At 40.1% G+C, this 21,785-nt stretch overlaps 1 protein-coding gene across 1 annotated transcript in view; it reads left to right on the plus strand.

Annotated features, from left to right (window-relative positions):
• The window catches only part of GAP43 (growth associated protein 43), a 79,137-nt gene that overhangs the window by 26,703 nt on the left and 30,649 nt on the right, over positions 1-21,785 (plus strand). The window contains exon 2 of the mRNA XM_020804384.3: positions 10,255-10,861. Within this exon, the coding sequence (XP_020660043.1) occupies positions 10,255-10,861 (607 nt within the window). The remainder of the gene's footprint in view (positions 1-10,254; positions 10,862-21,785) is intronic.

Below are 21,785 nucleotides of genomic sequence, written 5' to 3' on the forward strand. Positions count from 1 at the left end.
TATTCTTAATATAACAGGGAGCACACAATAGAAATACACTGGAAGTTATTGCTGTGTTTCTGGATTTGGAGCAATACAGGTAAACACTTTAGACGGGATGTAGTAGAGGATGATGTCAAAATAGTAATTGTATCTTAGACTAAACCAGGGAACTTCTTGATAATTAATCATTGGCTTTGATATTTATTTCTCATAAACAAAAGGGATAAAAGTTAAAGTATATGGAAAAAGTTGTTAGTGTAAGTCAAAGAACTGGGTGAACAGTGTAATCTAGTACCTTAGGCAACTAAGAACAAATCATTTTGGAGGAAGCACTTTGTAACAGGTTAGGGCACACAGAAGAAGAACAAAGGCTCCTGCTTCCTTCCAATGGAAGGCAGAAAGGACTCCAGGGTATCCATGTAATGAGTTTTTGTCTCAAAGAAGTTAGATCAATAGTGACCTTCTGTCTTGGGGCTGCCAACACTCAGTGTGTGAAATTATAGATCTTGCCATCTTTTCTCATACTCTAAGCTTCACAGACAATCTTAAAAGTTCAGAGTCCCAAAGATTATTGTAAAATGCTAGCAAATGAATTATTCTTTAGAGAAAATGTGTTCTTTTGAGGGTGTGACTTGCAATGATGCGTAGAGGAGTCCTCTAGTAGACAAAATATGGAGTGCAGCGTTATTCAATTCGCTTTGTCCTGCATTTATAGGGCTGAATTGCTATTCTTTGTTTGTGACTGTGCTGAACCAGCTTTTCCTAGATAACTACTATAATTTCTATACAATATTACATACAATATTAAGACAAGCAATGGCCATTCTATAGACCTCTGATGGCCCTGCAGATGTTAAAAACTTTGTGGGAAAATGTTTGGTTACACATCTAAGAATGGATTAATGTGTCTGGGTAATTTCCCTACAATGTTCACATTTCATCAAACACAATTGCTTTCCATCCTATTTACAGATCAATTTGTGTGTGTGTGTTTTTCCCCTAAGACACAAGATTATAAACTTTCCCCTAAGACACAATTTCTTGCAAACATTTCCCTATGCCTTTTAATGCTATTTTCCAGAATGCATGCCCTCTAAAATGTATTTTTAATCAGAAAATGGCATCACAAAATGCAAAGTGAGAAAAACAAAGGATAATCACATTTCTATCCACATGTTAATTTGTAAAGTATTAATTAGATCAGATTATATTAGGGTGTGAATCAAAGGAATTTCTCACCATTACTATACTACTCCCTCCCCCTAGTCCTGAATAACCACCATTTTAAGATTCCTCCAGTTTGACTTTATACCAAAAAAGGCAAAACACAGCAATGGTTTTTCCCTCCTTTGTTGTTGTTTAGTCGTTTAGTCATGTCCAACTCTTCGTGACCCCATGGACCAGAACATGTCAGGCCCTTCTGTCTTCCACGGCCTTCCAGAGTTGGGTCAAATTCATGTTGGTAGCTTTGATGACACTGTACAACCATCCCATCCTCTGTCATCCTCTTGCCTTCACACTTACCTAGGTTCTTACATTCCAGGTTCCTATGCAGTATTTTTCTTTGCAGCATCAGACTTTCCTTTCATTTCCAGGCATGTCCACAGCTGAGTGTCCTTTCAGCTTTGGCCCAACCACTTAATTGGCTCTGGAGCTACTTGTACTTGTCCTCCACTCTTCCTCAGTAGCATGTTGGATGCCTTCCAACCTGAGGGGCTCATCTTCCAGCGTCATATCTTTTAGCCTTTGGTTTCTGTTCATGAGGTTTCTTGGCAAAGATACTGGAGTGGCTTGCCAGTTCCTTCTCCAGATGGATCACGTTTAGTCAGAACTCTCCACTATGACCTGTTCGTCTTGGGTGTCCCTGCATGACATAGCCCATAGCTTCTCTGAATTACTCAAGCCCCTTCGCCACAATAAGGCAGTAATCCGTAAAGGAGATTCCCTGCTAGATTGAAGCTAATAAGGTAGTTGAGAAAAACAGAAACAGCTCTTTTTCCTTTTGCTACCCTCAAATTTCATAGCACAGAAAAAAGTATATATTGCATTTTCATGAAATGATATGGATTCTCTGACCTCTGAAGGTTTTGGAGAGGACCACTCTTCACCCCTCTTCTTGCCTTCCTCCAATATCACACAGTAAAAAGTAGCATACATTTTTGTGATAAGGAGGAACGAATAATCATATTGATAGGAATCTAGTTAGATGCAATGATTTCATCTTGTAATATGAGCCAGTAGAAATTAACTACCACTGGGAATTGGAAAGTTATCATTTTGGGGTTCTGCTCCATGAATCCCCCAGCCACCATGTTCATTGACCAAGCTGCTTGCAGGATGCCAGGGATTACAGTAACTCTCCCACGCTCTGGCTGTTACCAACTGAGTGATGGCTAAGGGGAAAAGATTCTTGTGCCTTTGCCAGGAAAAGTGGTATGGTGGCACTGGAGGCAGGGCATGAGCAGATCAGCACTAGACAGTTGTTGACCACCAATAGTCTGAGTACAGACCATATTGCTTGGTTCAACTCTTAGCTACAGGGTCAGTTTCAGAAAGAGGAGACTTCTGTTTGATCTTGTGGCATTTGGCATCCTGCAAGGTTCTATGTTACTGCTCAAGCCTCTAAGAGCCCATGCTTACTGTAGGATTTTGGAAGTTTTATTTCTAAAATGGTAAATGTTCTGGTTTCTGTTAACAGATAAACAGAGCCATTGGTGGAGGCATCCAAGGATTTCTGAATGACTTAGTAGTCAAACTGACATTCAGTTTTTTCTTTCTTTGATGCTAGATTAGGTTGTGGAAGTATTATATGGCTGTTGTAACAGAGAATCAATAAAATGCTCAAGAATGTGAGGTACCAAGGGTTGCTGATAGTTTCTGTTTCCACAGGGCTGGTGTTTTATGTCTTCTGCATGGAGTTATATGTACCTGGCAGGAGGTGTGCCGGCTGAATTTCTATTCAATATTACCATTAGAAGCTAGAATTGCCAGGTCAGCTGCATCCAATCTCCTAAGATTTCAGAACAAAACCTGAGGATGGGGAGAAAGGGGCATGTGATGTCACAGAGGTGGGGCTGATTTTGGGTCAGCTGATGGTTGAAATAGTTAGGTAAAGGAACCCAAAATCTGGTAAAACCTTCTAACAAGGTAATATGGTGATACACTGAGATCTCTTTCTTCCTCAAATATTGCTCATCCTGAGATATATTTTCCTGCTTGAAGGCCTGGAAAAACATTGATATTCACTGGTATTGAATATGCACTGGATGAAAAGCCCATGTAGCATTTGTAGCTTAGACTACATTTTACCATTTTTGGTAAATGGTAGTTCAAGCTATGGATGCCATATGGCAATGATGGTCTGTGGTGTAGAAATCTCTGGATTGAGTTACTGTACTGCCTTATATTTCAAGGCTGTCCTTGAAATTTTTTTGAAGCTTCAGTGTGTAAAAATGTGGCCAGTAGAACAATTTTAGATGGAAATGTGCTACAAAAGTTCTGAAGGAATTCAAGATGCTGATGATTACTTTTTAAGGCCTAAATGGCTTTGGGATCAAGTATCAGAAGGAGTGCCCCTTACCTGAAAAAAGTGAGATGTCTTTCTCCATGTTCCATCTACAGAAGGTGGATTTATGTGGATTCCACATAAAATAGTTTCCTCATGGTTGTGCCTTCTTGAGGGGAGAATAACAGGTACTAACTTGCATTCATTTTCTCTCCAAGTTAAACATTTTTTTATTTGCCTATGCATTTTATAATATTGTATTTTCAGCAGTTGAAATAGTTTTATGGCATTTAGTGTTTTATGATGTTTTAATAGGGTGTTTATCTCCAATTTTTACATATGGCACCCTTGCATCTACATTATTTTCTAATCCTTTCTATCCTTGCTGGTATAAAAGCATGCCTCCCAAATTATTTCTTGTTCTGAAGTGGTGGCTAAGTTGCAGCTGCTGTAGCTTATCAACCCCTTTAACAATCAGCCACTGTTTCAAATGTTGTGTTAACTCCTAGAATCATAGAAGTGTACAGAATGTAACCCCAAGTATCATCTGGTTCAGCTCCCATCAAAGCAGGAATTGACTGCTAGAGGATTGCTGATAGATGTTTTTAAAAACCTTCAATGAAGGAAAGTCCACCAACTTCCACACTAGTCCATTCCATTGTTCAATAGGTCTTAATTCTCAGGATGCTCTTCCAAATATTCTGTTGAAATCTCTTTTCATTTGAATCCCTTTGTGCAGGTTCTATCTTCTGGACCGGCAGAAAACAAACTTGTTTCATTTTCCATATGACAGCCCTTCTGATATTTGAAGATGGGTATCATATTGCCTTTCAGTCTTCTCCAGGCTAAAAGTTTCCACCTCTTCATCTGTTGCTCAAAGGGCTTGATTACCAGATCCTTTGTACTCTCATTGCCTTCAAACATACTCCAGCTTGTCAATATCTTTCTTAAACTGGAGTGCCCAGAACTGGAAACCATATTCTATGTAAAGTCTGCTAAAATTAAAAAAAAGGTGGTACAATATGTTCCTTGATTTGGATACTATATTTCTGTTGATTCAGAAACACACTGTTGACTTATGTTCAGCTTGTGGTCTATTAAGGTTCCTGAATCTTTTCTAGGTGTAGTTCTATCAAGCCAGATGTCATTTGTTGTCTATTTGTGCATCTGTTTTTTTTCTAGTCTAAATGCAAAATTTAATTTTTTCCCTTTACAAAGGGAACCTTAGTACTTTACAAAATGAAAATATGTTCCATTTTGTTCATCTTGGTCCTGTTCTCTGACCTATTAAACTTGAATTCTGATTTTGTCCTTGAGGTATTGGCTACTCTGATTAGTTTTGTGCAAAATGTACAAATTTGATGCGCATCCATCCACTCTATACTCTTTCACTCAAGTCATATATAAAGATCCTGAGAAACATCAGGCGCAGGACACTCACCAGTGGTGAGATTGGTTTCATTAGTTTTCACCAGCTGAAAATATACCTGGCAGTAGTACCGTCTAGTCCATGTTGTACTAGACTGCCTGAAAGAATATCCTGGGGGACCTTGTTGAAAAGCTTACTGAAACCAAGCTACTCTACATACACAGTTCTCCCTTGGTCCACTAAGTTTGTAACTGGTAGTAAGTCAGGCCAGTCACGAGCAAAATTTGTAATCCTCTACCTGGACAGCCTTTCCTGATCAGGTAACATTAAAACCTACCTCAAACCAGGTCACATTATTTCTTCCTCCAACCCAATCTTATCGATTCACATTGTCTCCAGAGTCCCAGGCAGAAAGTTCTTCCCATCTGCTGTTCCTAAATCCTTAATACTGGAAATGTGAGGTATAGAGCTAAAGACTGATTGCATACAGCTGTGACCCTTGCTTGGCACATCCAGGGCTTGCTCTGCTACATGTTCTTTGCTAATTACCAGATTGTGTTACAATAGAAAAGCATACTCTCGTCAATATGCTCTGTTCAAGGCTTGGTGGATTGCTGAGAGATCAAAGACATCAGATCAAAAAGGAAAATATGACATTTGTTCATTTGTAAAAGCCAGAACAGAACTTCTCTGGCCTTTAAGCCCTGACCAAGGCACACTTAAATCACATCAGAGCTTGAAGATGCCTTAGTTTTTGTCCTGGACATTTGCCATAAGCATTTAGTATAGATCATTTAAATTTAAAGAAACATCTTTGATAAATAAATCTTGTGGTTGCTAAAGATATCTAATCAAAGATAGCAATGTCTAATGACAAGGAGAAATATATTCAGGCAATATAATGTATCTAGCATATTTATGGTCACTTTTCAGCCATGCTGTGAAAGCAACTTACAATAAAATTGTTTACAGCAACAAATCATGAAAAGCACAGTAAAACAGGACACGCCAAAGCAATAAAATAAGATAAAACGCCATGTTTCATCTCATCAGATGTTTAAAATATTTGAGTGAGTAAAAAAGGTTTCACCTGACGTAAAAAAAAAAAGAGAAAAAAGGATTGTACCAGGTGGAACTTTTAGAAGAGGTAATTCCCAGAACGTGCCACTATCAAAGATGCCATGCATCTCATATCAAAAGGAATAGGACTTGGAACAAGTACTGCAGGTAAAATAATAAAATAATGAAGTTGGAAGGAGCCTATAATGCAGACCTGGGCAAAGTGCGGCCTGAGGGCCACATGCAGCCCGCGAGTTGCTCCTGTCTGGCCCGTGGACAGTTTTAAACATCAAAACCATTTATAGCTTTTGTCTAAAGTTGATCAGTTGCTTATCTTTAACATACCACAAAAAACCTCTTTAGTATTTGTGAAGATTAACAAGCTTAAAATAAAAACAATCATAACATCACTGTTTCATTTTATTTTTAAGTAAAGTTGGTAAAGTAAAGTAAAGTTGGGACATGGTGGCGCTGTGGGCTAAACCGCAGAAGCCTGTGCTGCAGGGTCAGAAGACCAGCAGTCGTAAGATCGAATCCACGCGACGGAGTGAGCGCCCGTTGCTTGTCCCAGCTCTCGCCAACCTAGCGGTTTGAAAGCATGCAAATGCAAGTAGATAAATAGGGACCACCTTGGTGGAAAGGTAACAGCGTTCCGTGTCTAAGTTGCACTGGCCATGTGACCATGGAAGATTGTCTTTGGACAAAACGCTGGCTCTATGGCTTGGAAACGGGGATGAGCACCGCCCCCTAGAGTCGAACACGACTGGACAAAAATTGTCAAGGGGAACCTTTACCTTTACCTTAAAGTTGGTTCTGCCCCCGAACACAGTTCAGATTTTTCATGTGGCCCCCCAATAGAAATTAATTGCCCACCCCTGTATAAGGCCATTGAGTCCAAGCCCTTGCTCAATGCAGGAATGCAAATCAAAGAGTATCTGCCAGATGGTAGTCTAAATTTCTCTTCAATGCATCCAGTGTTTGAGCACTCACCACCTCCGGAGGCAATTGATTCCACTGTCATACTGCTCTAACAGTTAGGATGTTTTTCCTGATATTCAATGAAAATCTGGCTTCCTATAACTTGAGCCTTATAATCTCCAGTCCTAAAAGGAAGGTACTTCGAAATGCCAGATGCAGGGGAGGGGTCTCAGGAGAGAGGTATCTAGTTGTCTTATGTACTCCCAGGGGCATGTGGGGCCAGTGTGAGATATAGGAAGCTGGACTAAATGGGCTCTTGGCCTGATCCAGCAGGGCTCTTCTTGTGTTCTTATGAGCCTATTGTTTTGTGCCCTGCACTCTGGTATGATTGAGAAGAGATCCTGCCCCTTGTCTGTATGACAGCCTTTCAAGTATTTCTTCATGCACCTGTGGGAGGTTATTGCGCAATGTGGTCTAATGGCACTGGGATTTTTAGGGATGAACTAGCATAAATTTTGCCTGGAAATGAACTGTAAATCAGTAGTATGCTTCCACAAGATGTGTTCCATACATTGTTCCAGGTAGTTGTACTTTCATTTACCTTTTTTGGAATCCAGCACACTGCATTAATTTGAGATGTTACCAGACTATCTCTTTTCAGCAAACAATGCAACTTGGACATGAGATCAAGTGGACAACATAACTAGTCAGGCCTCTTGAATCTTCAGTTTGCCTAAAAAGTGAAGAATCTTGATCTCCAAAGAAATATAGCATCACTTTATAACATGTAGCATACACACATTGAATCTGTTTGTTTGAGTGAACGTAACTGAAAAGTGTTAAGGGATACGTCTCAGAAGTAGAAGGAAATTAAACAAGGAACTTAGAACTGATAGTCAATTATATGTAGCAGAGGTATGAGGGTGGGGTGATTACTTATCCAAAGCCAAAAAGAAGACAAAATTAAGGAGAGATCTGAATTATTATTTGTATATGCTAATTTAAACATCTACGTGGAAATTTAGAAATAGAGCCCCAAATCGTATTACTTATGCCTGCTATGTGTTTCGTCTATAGCAGCTTCTCAACCTTTTTTGGCCACAGCCATAAACACAATATGAAAGAAATATGGGCTAAATAAGATTATATAAATCCCATAACGAACCTTATAAGGTAGTGTGGGAAGAATTCTTTCCAGTCTGTGGCCCCTTTCAAATGTGCCAGGGGTCCCCAGAGGAACATATAGCCTTTATTTGAGAATGGGTGATCTATAGGATACATCATAATTTTGATGAGAGAAGGTGACATAATCAGTTTATTCATATAATAATCTTAGCAATATTTTCCCTATATAAGCTCTTAGACTTTAATAACTAAGTAGAAATGAGGAATACGGATGCTATTCATTTCCTAGCAACTTATTGTGCTTGAAAAAGAACAGTTTACTTTTGCTTTGCTTGTTTTTTCAACAAACAAAACTCATTGTTTTGGGGATTCATAAAACTTGCATAAAATATGTGTATTCATGCAATGCAATTGTAAACATTTTTACAAAAAAGTAAGTTCCCCTGCTGAGTTCAATGCCACTTATTCTCAAAGTTGACATTAAAATTTAGGCCATAGGCTGAAATCTATGAATAAATAGCTTTAAAATGCAACACCTTTGAAGTAGTCTTATGAAAAAACTCCCAGTTTTAAGAAATAAGATGTCAACACTATTAAAGTATAGTTATAATTAGAGATGGGGATATTCATATTTGTAAACGAAGATCTGCTCTTGTAAACAAGACATCTGCTCTTCCTGTCAATTGGGAAGAGAAGGACTTCACTGTGCCGAGACACATGAGTGACCAACTGGTCCCGGGGGCTTTGGGTGCAGCTTGGATGGGGATATTTATATTTGATTACAAATATGACTATCCCCATCTCTAGTTATAATGTAGAGAAAACCCTGCAAATTTGCCTAAAAAGTGAAGAAGCTTGATCCTATGCCTGATTAATAGGGAGTGAATGTTACTAAATTCAGTGGTACTTAATTCCTTAGCAATCATGTATAAGAAACAGCAGTTTGATATGAGTGGCATACTCTTTAATCCAAACTGCAGGAATGAACACTAACATTCTCTCTCTCTCTCTCTCTCTCTCTCTCTCTATCTATTGTATCTATCTATTGTATCTATGACTTGATTATATCTTGAAAATCCCTGATATCTGGTACAGATGTTGTAGAGATATGAGAGAGGCATGTTCTTGGTTGGCTTCATGTTTACTACAAAGTATGTTCCATTTCATTCAGTGGGACTTGTTTCTAAGTAAATGCGTATAGGATTCTGATATGGGTTGTAGCAACACATCTATCTTTAGGAGGTCAGTATTACAAACCTATATATGTCTACTCTAAGTCCCACTGAAATCCATAGGAATTCAGTCCCAGGTGAGTATAGACAGCGTTGCAACTTTAAAAATTATTGGTGGCATCCTACTTTTCTGTGCTAATATGATAGGGAATAAGATGTGACTCTTTCCCTTTGCGGAAGAGTTATGAACAGTCAAGATGATACCAGATTCTCAGTGTACTTGTGACTTTCCTAACTAAATTTCATCTGGATTTTAGGGGAATATTTCTCTTCAGTTTTCAGCATATGAAATACCCAGCTTCTGAAATCCAAAGGTATCAAAGCTGAGGACTGCCTGCATGCTTAGTTGGTGCAGATGTATATATGGTGTATATATGTTTAAGGCATGAGGTATACATCCATGGTGTATATATGTTTAAGGCATGAGGTACAGAGGTACAGAGTTTTGGCAAGCATGTTATATTTTCCCTGCACATCCTATGCAGATAATTTGGTTCTCTGAAGCCTTAAGACCTGAATACAAGTCCTCATTGCCATTGGCTCATGCCAAGCAAGGAAGAAAAGAGACATTGCATACCTTTAGGTCGTAAGAGCTACTGAGAGACTGCTTTGACCAGTTTCAGATGGCTCTATGAATGTTACAGAGCATAGGCTGCACAGACTGGTGGTGTGAGCACAGGGCATAATTTTGGAACAATAGCTGATAATGGAAATGCTATTTTTAATGATGCACCAGTGTTTGGAGATAACAGATTTTATGCCTTCCATAATATGTAATACATTTGTATCTGTGTTATTGACTTGGTTTATCAAATATAGGCTGGATAGATCTTTGGTTCTTTACTTGTGCATTAGCCAGAATGATGTTTGCATACTAATACACATTAATCATTGCACTAAGTACAACAAGGAAAATAAAGCCTATGGAAATTGTTTATGTTTATTACACTGATTGTGTGTCTTCTGTAACATGCTTACCAAAATAGCATAATGAACATTCAATAGATGTGTTAGCTGGGGACATTTTTAGTTAATTTTCCCTGTCTTCCCCCCCCCCTCGACAGGTTGAAAAAAATGATGACATTGACCAAAAGATTGAACAAGATGGCATCAAACCGGAAGAGAAAGCTCATAAGGCAGCCATCAAAATTCAGGCTAGCTTCCGTGGACACATAACAAGGAAAAAGCTCAAGGGGGAGAAGAAAGGAGATGCCCAAACTACTGATGTTGAAGCTGGTGAGAAGAAGGAGGAAGTCCTTGCCAATGGTCTGGCTGATGGCAAAGCCGGAATTACAGAAGCTACTGAGAATGCCTTGCCTGCAGATGGCAGTAAAGGGGAAAGCACCCCAGCAGATGAGAAGCAGGGGGAGGGCACAGCTGACACTGGTTCAGAACAACCTGTTCCAAAGGCCACTACTCCTGTTGCTCCATCAGAGGAGAAGCCTGCTCCTGCAGCCACCGAAACGGAAAGTGCCACTAAAGCTTCCACTGATAATTCACCATCCTTGAAGGCCGATGAAGCCCCAGTCAAGGATGAACCTAAACAAGCCGATGTGCCTGCCACAGCCACCACTGCCGTTACCCCTACTGCTGCAGAGGATGCTACTGCCAAGGCAACAGCGCAACCCCAAACAGAGACAGCAGAGAGTAGCCAAACCGAAGAGAAGACAGGTATGGTAACAATAGTTATAAGAAAAGCTTTCTAATAATGAATCTGGAGTTGTGAGATATAAGCACAAGTAAAGTAACCCTGTGCTATGTCTATTTAATGTGTAGGAGTAACTTTGAGGGTCAACAGATCAGGCAACCATTTACCCTAAATGGAAAATGAGAACAGATGTAGTAACTGGGCAAGAAGATTCCATAGTAGGAATGAATGATTGGGTACTCTTTGGGCAAGTTTCAATGATGGAAAGATTATTTACTAAATTCTGCAGTGAGATACTTGACAAGAAAGCTGTGTGAGATTTCTTGCCTCCAACTAAGAGGAAGTGAAAGAGCTTCCCAAATAAAGTTTATATGAAATATCTCTAGCATGCTTTACCTTTGGGGCAAAAAAAGTACATATTCATCAAGCACAGAAGCACAGCCCTATTATTAAAAAACATAAAAACAAACCATTTGTGTCTGTTTTTTACACAAAGCTGAAATTATCAACAAACTACCTAAATTGCATAATTTTGTGCAAAATGGCACATTTTCTGCCAAAAGGGCATTTTGTGTGTGCCAAATATCATTCACTGAAATTTCTCACTATTCATGCACGCAAGTGGCAAAATGTTGTAATTCCTCATCCTTGTGAGCAAAGAAGGGATTTCTTTCTGCTCTTTTCTCCTGCAAACTTTCTAAGGGGGATTCATGTATATCGAGAAAAAACAAGTATTTTTAACAATTTTGAATGATACACTTCAGACCTTGCAATAAAATTGCTTCTCTATGTGTACACAATGCCCTGGCTAGTAGTTAATTCAGTGTTGGTGTTTTCTACCCATAGCAAAGTTGTGCTGGGTGTCAAAATACATATGCGGCCCACTGACTATATTCTGGAGCAGCTCTAGAAAATATAAAAGTTGGCCTTTCCTGCCCAAGAGAATTGTGTGATCACAACTGTTGAAATGATATGTTGTACCATGAATAGTGATAAAATTGTGGTATTAATGTCAGTTGTGAGTTTATGGCAAAAGGACAGTGGATTAGGATAAAATAATTTGGTCTTTTAAAACCTGGAACTAAAGTGGTAAACTTGAAAGTAAATCTGAACATTGGGGCAGGTAAACACCATAGACTTAAACTCTGCTATCACTTAAAGTGCTAGTGTTTGGGTCTAAGCTATCTAAAACAGTGGTCCCCAACCTTGGGCCTCCAGATGTTCTTGGACTACACCTCCCAGAAGCCTTCACCACCACCTTCTGTGGCCAGTATTTCTGGGAGTTGAAGTCCAAGAACATCTGGAGGCCCAAGGTTGGGACCATTGATCTAAGACCACATTTCCCTCTATGAGCCTGACTGGGCTTTAAGATCATCAGAAGAGGCCTTTCTCTTGGTCCTGCCATCCTCACAGGTGCACTTGGTGGGGACATGAGAGAGGGCCTTTGCTATTGCTGCTCCCAGGCTCTGGAACTCCCTCCCATGGGAAGCTAAATTGGCCCCAACTTTGCTTTCCTTCCAGAAGCAGGCAAAGACCATTCTCTTCAGGCAGGCTTTTCCTTAATAACTGGTGGTCTGAGTGGGTTTTTTTTAATGGATTGTTGTGCTATGTTGTTTTAAATGTGTTTAAGTATTGATTTTATGACCGTTTTCAATATAATATTGCTGAATTCTTTAAAAATATTTATATACCTACTGTTTTTAGTTTTTAAATATTTAATTTATTTTTAATGATGGGTTCTTTTTAAGGAGAAAGGTGGGATAAAAATATTTTAAATAAATGAATAATAAATGAATAATAGTTGCAGCCTTTGCCTAGGCACAATTTTATTTCTCTGTAATAAAAATTGGAGAAGATAAATCTCTTAACTGATTTTTGAATATCTAAGTATACTCTTAAGTGGAGAAGAAGAAAACTTGAATTACAGCAACAAAAAAGAAACCAGGAAGTTTTTTTTAAAGTTGTTTATTCATTGTACACAATCTAAATGCAAGGGCGGGTGGTACCTTTAGTAGACCACCAAAAAAATAATAATAATTAAAAAATCACAAACTTTAGTTAGCTTTTCTTTTTATACAGGTGTTAATCAGACTGGGCATAAGAGAGTGCAGAAAAAAAACATAAAAGTGCCCCAAATCATGGCCATATGTGTGTGTCAGATTCCTTGGTTAGAAGGAAGTTTCAAAATAAGGGCGGCAGATTCGAGTCAGAGATGATCTGCTAGATAGCTCAGTGGTTCAGGTATCTGTCTGCAGAGCCAGAATTTGGGAGTTCAGTTCTCCACTGTGCCTCCTTGGCAGGGGCTGGCTTGATAATCCATAGGGTACCTTTCAGCTCTCCAGTTCTAAGATGATGATGATATGTAGGTTTCAGAGTCCATCTCTGTTGGTGTTGATTGGCATGTGTCCCAGTCTTGTACGATAGAACATTGCCAGTCACTCAGTGTTCTTATTGCCACTACTATCATACTATCTATACGATATTGGCAATAATAGTCAAAGAGTAGAGTATTTGGAGTATCAGGTGGGAAGAGCAGCCAAGCTGAAACATATTTATTCTCCTTGGATCGTGCTTTCTTTGGGCTTAATTCCAAATGACTTCATGGGATGGAGATGGGCCAGAGATGATTTTCAATCAGTTTCTGCCAAATGGGTCTGTAAATCTCAGGAGAAAGCAGTGTCTCCTTTAAGATGAAAGCAGTAATCTAAGACATCAAGTGGCACAAACTGAATTAAGCAAGGACATATGTAGGTTGCATGCATAACGTTTATATTCTTGATCACAAAATAATAATAATAATAATTTCTTCGAGCAGAAGGTGCAATTTTTCCTTGTTTTTACCAAGGTGGTAGAGAGGATGGTGGAGAAGACGCTTGAGGCTTTTTTACTCCGTTAACATGATGAAAAAGGTTGCAAGGCTCATTGAGTTCAGAATAGGCCCATTAAACTCAGTGGTATTGTGCTTGAGTAAATGGACTGTGGAATATGGCCTTCAAAGAGACAGTGGGCGGAGATGGCCCACCCTCAAGTAGCACAAATTATGCTTGATTTTGATATGTCATTGTTTCCTGAATTAACAAATAGATGGAAAGAGATGTGTCACACAGCAATTTCAGTGGCATCACATGGAAGCATACCAATTGTGATACACCATATGTATGTCAGTTGTAAATATCTTGTGTAATATTGCCAATTGGGTAAAAATCACAGAGTAATTTAAGTCACTGAAGTGTTTCTTCTTCCCAAATTAGCTTTATTTAGCAGACAGTTAGTAGGTAGAAACAACAAAACAAGAAATACAAACTGAAGTCCAGCAGCTCAATAACCGAGCTGTATTATTGGAGAGAACTCATAGTAAGCCAAAATAATTGGCTTAATATGAGATGAGAGAAGATGGAGTTTCTACAGAAACAATCTGAAGGATTCTGAGAGAGCAAAAGCAACTCAAAAGGAATGTTTACAACTCCATTTACTATTTGACAATCTCTCTGGTGCTGCAGATTTTTTCAACAGTACATGTCAGTTAGGAGATCGTGCTCCAGCTTATGTAATTGATTCAGCATATCAAGATTATTGATTGATTGATTGATTGATTGATTGATTGATTGATTGATTGATTGATTGATTGATTGATTGATTGATTGATTGATTGATTGATTGATTGATATTGCATTTATATGCCGCCCATCTAGACATAGTCTACTCTGGGCGGCTCACAACATAGAAGATAAAAACAATTTAAAATATACACAAATTTAGACTAGACTATGAAAGATTAGACTATGAAAGATGGAATGGAATTGGGGTAGAGGAGAAATTCATTTGGTTTGCATTTCAATATGAACCTACCTGGTTCACATTCTCAAAACAAATACTTAAACCAAAATGCTGGCATCTCTTAATATACCCATCCTTACAAATTCTGCAGCAAAGCTCTTCAGTCAAAAATCTGTACAAAAATACATATATAAAAGTAAAAATAATGTGCATTATTGGAAATCATTACAAAATGCATGTTATTGGAAAAAACAGTGTGTGATGCTTTTATACTGCCCCATAGTGCTTAAAGCACTCTTTAAGTGATTTACAATTTAAGTAAGCAGGCTACACATTGCCCATCCCCCAGCAAGGTGGGTACTCCACTTAAAAACCTCAGAAGGATGAGCTGAGTAAACCTCGAGCTGGCTACTTGAGCCAATCAGGATTAAACTTAGGTTGTGAGCAGAGTCTTTACTGCAGTACTGCAGTTTAACCACTGCATCACAAGATGCAGAAACACCTGCAAAAATGCATATATTATGTAGACTTGTGTACAAAAATGTGCATGAAAAGATAGATGTATACAAAATGTACAAAATTATATAAAACAGGGTGACATGAACTTGGCAAAACATGGCAAAACTGAGATGATTAAAAAAAAGACTGACAAATTTGTCCATCCCTAAATTGAATACTTATAAAATGTTCTCATTGAAAGCACTGAAAAACAAACAGAGAAATATGTTTCTTCTTCTGGTTAAGAGTAGCAAAACCAGGGAAAGCCGACATAAAAATGAGTAGGACTGATATACTGAATAACAATATACTTAATAATAACAATGAGGAAATGATTAACATGATTGAGCTATTAGTGAAAAAATGATTTCTGCTTAGAATGAAGCTGAGCAGGAAACTGATGTTTGCCTAGCTTAATTGGTTCTAAACCAACATGGCCTGAATATTTCACAAAATTAGGAAACAGGGACAGGAATTAAATAGTTTCTGTTCCTGCTGGGAATTCTATCATGTGGGCCTTTTGTGAATGAGAGGTGGGTAAAAAACAGAAGAATGAATATCAGCTTCCCATTCATAAGATTTCTCAGCATTTCAAACCTAGCCACTTAATCAGCTGAGCTTTCCTAACTCTCTGCTTCATGCTCTGAATTAAAATGGGAAGGAAGGCTAAACAGTTGCTATACTTTCAAAGATGGAAGTCTGCCAGCTGTCCCATCTTGTAGATTAGGTTCACTGTTGTCAGTTTGTTGTTGTTGCTTGCCGCCAAGTTGCTTCCAACTTATAGCAACCCTATGAATGAGCAATCTCCAAAATGTCCTGTCCTCAAGAACCCTGCTCAGCTCTTGTAAATTCAAGCCTGTGGTTTCCTTTTTTTATTTATTTATTTATTTATTTATTTATTTATTTATTTATTTATTTATTTATTTATTTATTTATTTATTTATACCCCACCTATCTCGTTATTTCAACCACTCTAGGTGGCTTACAACATGAAGTTTACCACACAAATATAAAATTTTATAACACATTTACACAATTCAGCAAAATGGAAAGCATATAAGTCAAATAAAAAAATAAAAGAAAAGAGAAATAAGGGGGAAGAAAATCGGGAATTAACTGGGGGGGGGAGCCTGCCTAAACATCCAAGTTTTTAACTGATTTTTAAAAGTACCCAGCGAGGGAGCCGCACGAATCTCCGGAGGCAGATGGTTCCAGAGGCGAGGAGCCACCGCCGAGAAGGTCCAATTTCTTGTTTTTTCCTTCCAGGCCTCCCTCGGCGTCAGGCTCCTCAGCCTCACCTCCTGACTCGCACGTGTGACACGGGTAGATCTAGGTCGGAGTAAGCGTTCCGCCAGGTATCGAGGCCCTAAACCGTTTAGAGCTTTGTACGTAAGCATCAGAAATTTAAAGTCAACATGGAATCGAATGTGCAGCCAATGCAGCGTGGCCAGAAAGGGAGAAATATGGTGGTGTTTTCTTACTCCGCTGAAGAGTCTGGCCACCGCATTCTGCACCATGTGAAGTTTCCGCGTCAACTTCAAAGGGAGCCCCACGTAGAGCGCGTTACAGTGGTCTAATCTCGAGATTACAAATGCATGAACCAAGGTAGTGAGTGCCCCCACATCGAGATAGGGCCATAGCCGGGCTATTCACCAAAGGTGGAAAAAGGTGGGGCGGACCACGGACGCCACCTGAGTCTCCATGGTGAGCGCCGGGTCCATATGGATTCCCAGACTGGGTACCCCACTCTTTGCGGCAAGGGACGCCCCCCCAAATGAGAGGGAGTCACCCAAACCACCAACAGTGGGAGCACCCACCCTCAGAACCTCCGTCTTGTCCAGATTCAACCTCAGCCCATTTTCCTGCATCCATTGCAGTACAGCCCCCAGGCAGCGCTGAAGGGACAGAACGGCATTACCTGCAGTTGGAAGAAAGGAGATGTAGAGCTGTGTGTCATCAGCGTACTGATGACACGATGCCCCACACCCCCGATGACCCCACCCAGCGGCCTCATATAGATGTTAAATAGCATTGGGGAGATAATCGACCCCTGTGGAACTCCACAATTGAGACTCCATGGGGCCGATACACTCTCCCCAAGCTGTACTCTCTGGGGACGGTCCCCCAAGAAGGAACAGAGCCAGGCAAGTGCCAGGCCACCAATTCCCAACTCGGAGAGCCTCCCCAGGAGGATACCGTGGTCGACGGTATCAAATGCTGCCAAGATGTCGAGGAGGACCAACAGAGATGTTTTACCCCTGTCAGCCTCCCTCAAGAGGTCATTGTACAGGGCGACCAATGCTGTCTCCGTACTGTGGCGCAGCCTGAAGCCTGACTGAAATGGATCCAGGGCATCTGTTTCCTCCAAGAGAGCCTGAAGCTGGTCAGCCACCACCCTCTCCACCACTTTGCTAATGAAAGAAGCATTGGTGACGGGCCTATAATTGCCAATTTTTTCCACCGCCAAGTTCGGTTTATTTCTTATGGGCATATTGAGTGCCTCCTTGAGGGCAGGAGGAACCCTGCCCTCCAGGAAAGACCCATTAATCACTGTGGCCCATTCTGTTGTTATGGGCCTGGCTACTTTGATTAGCCAGGCCGGGCAAGGGTCTAGGGAGGAGGAGGAGGCACGACAGCGATCAAGCACTCTGTCCACAGAATCTGGCGTCACAGGCTGGAATCGATCAAGGATGACCGGGCAAGACAGAGCGCTGGACATCTCTGCTCGACTCGCTGTATTTAAAAAAGGAGAGAGCTCCCGGCGGATGGCCTCCACTTTAGATTTAAAAAATGCTGCAAATTTGTCCGGTGTAAAACTAGGGGGAGGCCCATCACTCAGACCAATTCCGGATAGGTCGCGCACTATACGGAATAACTCCGCCTGCTGGGTGGATGCTTCGCTTATCTGGTTAGCGAAGTAAGTTCGACAAGCAGCCTTTACCTTAGACAGGTAAAGGTTAGTTGTGACCCTAACAGCTATCCAATTATAATCCATTGGGTTCTTCCTCCACCTACACTGTAGCCTTCTCCTAAATCAGTGGTTCTTAACCTTTGTTACTCAGATGTTTTTGAACTGCAACTCCCAGAAACCCCAGCCAGCACAGTTGGTGGTGAAGGCTTCTGGGAGTTGCAGTCCAAAACTCCTGAGTAACCTAAGGTTAAGAACCAGTGTCCTAAATCACTTCATCGCTCGAAGGTCCTGGTTAAACCAGGGTGCTGGCCGAGCTCTACGCAGGAGTGGGCGTTTAGGCGCGATCGTGTCTATAGCCCTAGTGGCAGCGGTAGACCAGCTGTCAACCAGAGCCTCAACAGGAGCGCCAGCCAGGTCCAACAGGATCCAACAGGATCCAGTAGCCTTCGAGGGCAGACCATAGCAATAGGTCCCTGCTCCATGCGAGGGAGGAGGGCCATTACAAGGTTACATTTTATTAGATGGTGATCTGACCATGGCAAGGGGACCGACACAAGGTCAATCACCATCAGACCACACTCACTCCAGTTGATGGAAAAAAACAGGTCCAGTGTATGACCTCCCATGTGGGTGGGGCCGTTGACATCAATTCATTGGTCTTCCTCTTTTCCTGCTGCCTTCAACCTTTCTTAGTATTATTTTTCAATATAACCTTTGCTAGAGAATCTAGCCTCAGGATGTGTCCACAGTAGAATAGCCTCAGTTTCATCATTTTTGCCTCTGGCAAAAGTTCAGGCTGGATTTACTTTTGGTCCTACTTGTTTATCTTTCTAGAAGGCCATGGTATCTGCAAAGCTCTCCTCCAACACCATATTTCAAATGAATCGATATTTTTTTCTTATCAGCTTTCTTTACTGTCCAGCTTTCATATCCATATGTAGTAACTGGGAAAACAAGAGTGTGAACAATCTTGGCTTTGGTCTCCAGTGACACATCATTACACTTGATTATCTTATCTAATTCCTTCATTGCTGTTCTTCTGAGTCAGTCTTCTGATTTCTTGGCTGCAGTCCTCATTTGGATTGATGATTGAACCAATGTCTACAAAATCTTAACAGTTTCCATTAATTCGTTGTCAGCATTAAAGTTGTATAGTTCTTCTATAGCCATGATTTTGTTTTCCAAGTCTTCAACTGGAGTCCTGCTTTGACACTTTCTTCTTTCACTTTCATGATAAGCACAGCTTTCCACTCCTGGTCCTACTTGGCAGAGAGAATATAGCTTGTCCATCTCTTGCTTCCAATTATGTGGTCTACTTGATTTCTGTATTGACCATCTGGTGATACCCACATGTATAACCATCTGTTTGGTTGTTTGAAGCATCTATTTGCAATAAACATTTTGTTGGCTTTGTAGAACTCTATGAGTCATTCTCCTGATTCATTTCTGCCCCCTAGGCCAAATTTTCCAACAACATTTCGTTGTGCTTTGTTCCCTACCTTTGCATTCCAGTCACCTATGATTATAATCATGTCTTTTTTTGGTGTGTGATCAATTATGTCTTGGACGCTTGCATAAAAGCTTTCTATGATATTTTCCAGCATTGGTTGTTAGAGCATAGACTTGGTACTCTTCACCTTTTCATAGCCACTCTATAAAGTTTATCTTCCTCTGCTGAAAGCACCATGGCGATATATTTTGACATATAAGTGATCATTTACTGATTCCCCATAAGTATCTTAGTGAAGAAAAATGTCTAAGGCTCCTGTGTTGACCTACCTCTGCATCTTCCTTTGTATTAGGTTCACTTTGCTTTAGAAGAGGGATAGCTCTTATTGCTGAGAAATACACCTCCCCAACCCAGCTAAGATCAGACGGAGGAGACGAGCCTGAGGGAGTGACAGATGGCATCATAATCTCTGTTAATGAAAAACTCCTACTGCATTGACCTTGCAAGTCCTAGATGTGGTGTAACAGTGTTGGACAGACATCCTCTTTCTCAGTGGACTACAGATTCCCATCTCAGTCCTGCCTTTACTACTCCACTTCTTTTTCCATTTCTGCTGATCAATCAGATTGTATTTATTTCTGCCCCATAAATGGTAACCTCCTTGCAACACTGCTTTTAAGACACTGAAGTTCCATCTTGTGCAGCTGTTGAAAGCTAACGTCTCAGTAAATTGTTGGCTATGTTAATTGTGAGATGTTTTGAAGAATGATGTAGCAATTAGAGTCTTGGACTAGGATTCAGGAGATCAAGGTTCAAAACCCCACTTGGCCATGGAACTCCTTGCATGACGTTGGGCCAGTCACAAAGCTGTTATGAGTAAAAAGAAGTGCAAAAACAACATGCATTGCCTTGAGTCCATTAGAGAAAGGTTAGGAGGTAAATGGAATGAATAAATGCATTGATAAATGAAGCACAAGTAAAAATTCTAAATTATCCTTTAAAATATGAAGATTTTGGGCTTGCCCTTTTGTAAAGCACAATCCAGCTCCTTCTTTCTTCTTTCTTCTGTTCCTTTTTGTATTTATCTGGGAGTTCCCTTGTTGAATGTATCCTACATTAATCTAGATGAGGGAAGAAAGCACTTTGCATCTTTTACCAGATAGCTATCTCTTAAAGCATATAAGGTGTGAACAGTGGGACCTGAGTTTTTGTAGAAGCTTCAAATGTCACAGAAAAGTTAAACTCTTGCTTTAAAAAAATGATATCATAATTTCTCCGAGTGAATGCTGGCAGTGTTATTGGTAATGGGAGGCTGCCAATAAATTAATAAATCCAATTGGCTAAGAGCCAGAACCACTAGCTGGCTAATTTCCAAGTCATACTTGGCTACTGGCTGTTATTACACATAGTAAATGCAGGTCAGCCTACTTTATTTTTGCAGTGGTGTTCATCTGGAGTGAATTTTTGCTACACTTATTGCCTCACTCTTCTAATCCAAGGACATGATCTCATCGGAGACATTGACAGTGGATAAATCCTTTACCTCCTCCCATTCTTTGTCCTTTGTTTCATGAACTATGATATGTAAGAAGGGACAGGATGAAGAAATTGTTCAGTCTTTCAAATGACAGCAGTAATCAATATAATTTAGTATTTTCAGTTAGTATCTTCTCCTTTGAATTTTCTTTCTTCTTTATTATACTAATAGTTTCTAAGATATTTTCTCTTCTGTCTCCTAGTTTTTGTTAATTAACCTGTTTATTGATTGCTTTAAATTAGGATCCCAATATGATGCTCACAAGCAACTTTTTAAAAATCGTATTTTCAGATATCTTCAGGAGAAAAGACTGCTCTGTCCACTGAGATGCTTTGATCATTGAATTCTATAAAATTGGCAGCCAGTTAAGGTAGCTGTTCTGCAGACTCTCAGGAGGTACAGCTAAAGAAGAATAACTTAATTTGTAGACAACATCTTGTGGTGATTTTCTCCTCTCTTTGCTCATCTCATTATCCATTGCTTCCTTCCTTTTTGGTGTCTAGGTAACGTAGTGCAACAGTAGTGACACCAAACTGGTGTTTAAATAAAGAAATAGCATTATGTGCATAGATCTGGACTGGATCTCCATTTTTCTTCCCAAGGAAGGAAGGAAGGAAGGAAGGAAGGGAGGGAGGGAGGGAGGGAGGGAGGAAGGAAGGAAGGAAGGAAGGAAGGAAGGAAGGAAGGAAGGAAGGAAGGAAAGGAAGGAAGGAAGGAAGGAAGGAAGGAAGGAAGGAAGGAAGGAAGGAAGGAAGGAAGGAAGGAAGGAAGGAA

The sequence above is a fragment of the Pogona vitticeps genome, chromosome 3 (genome assembly GCF_051106095.1).
Source record: "Pogona vitticeps strain Pit_001003342236 chromosome 3, PviZW2.1, whole genome shotgun sequence".
In the NCBI taxonomy this organism is placed as follows: Eukaryota; Metazoa; Chordata; class Lepidosauria; order Squamata; family Agamidae; genus Pogona; species Pogona vitticeps.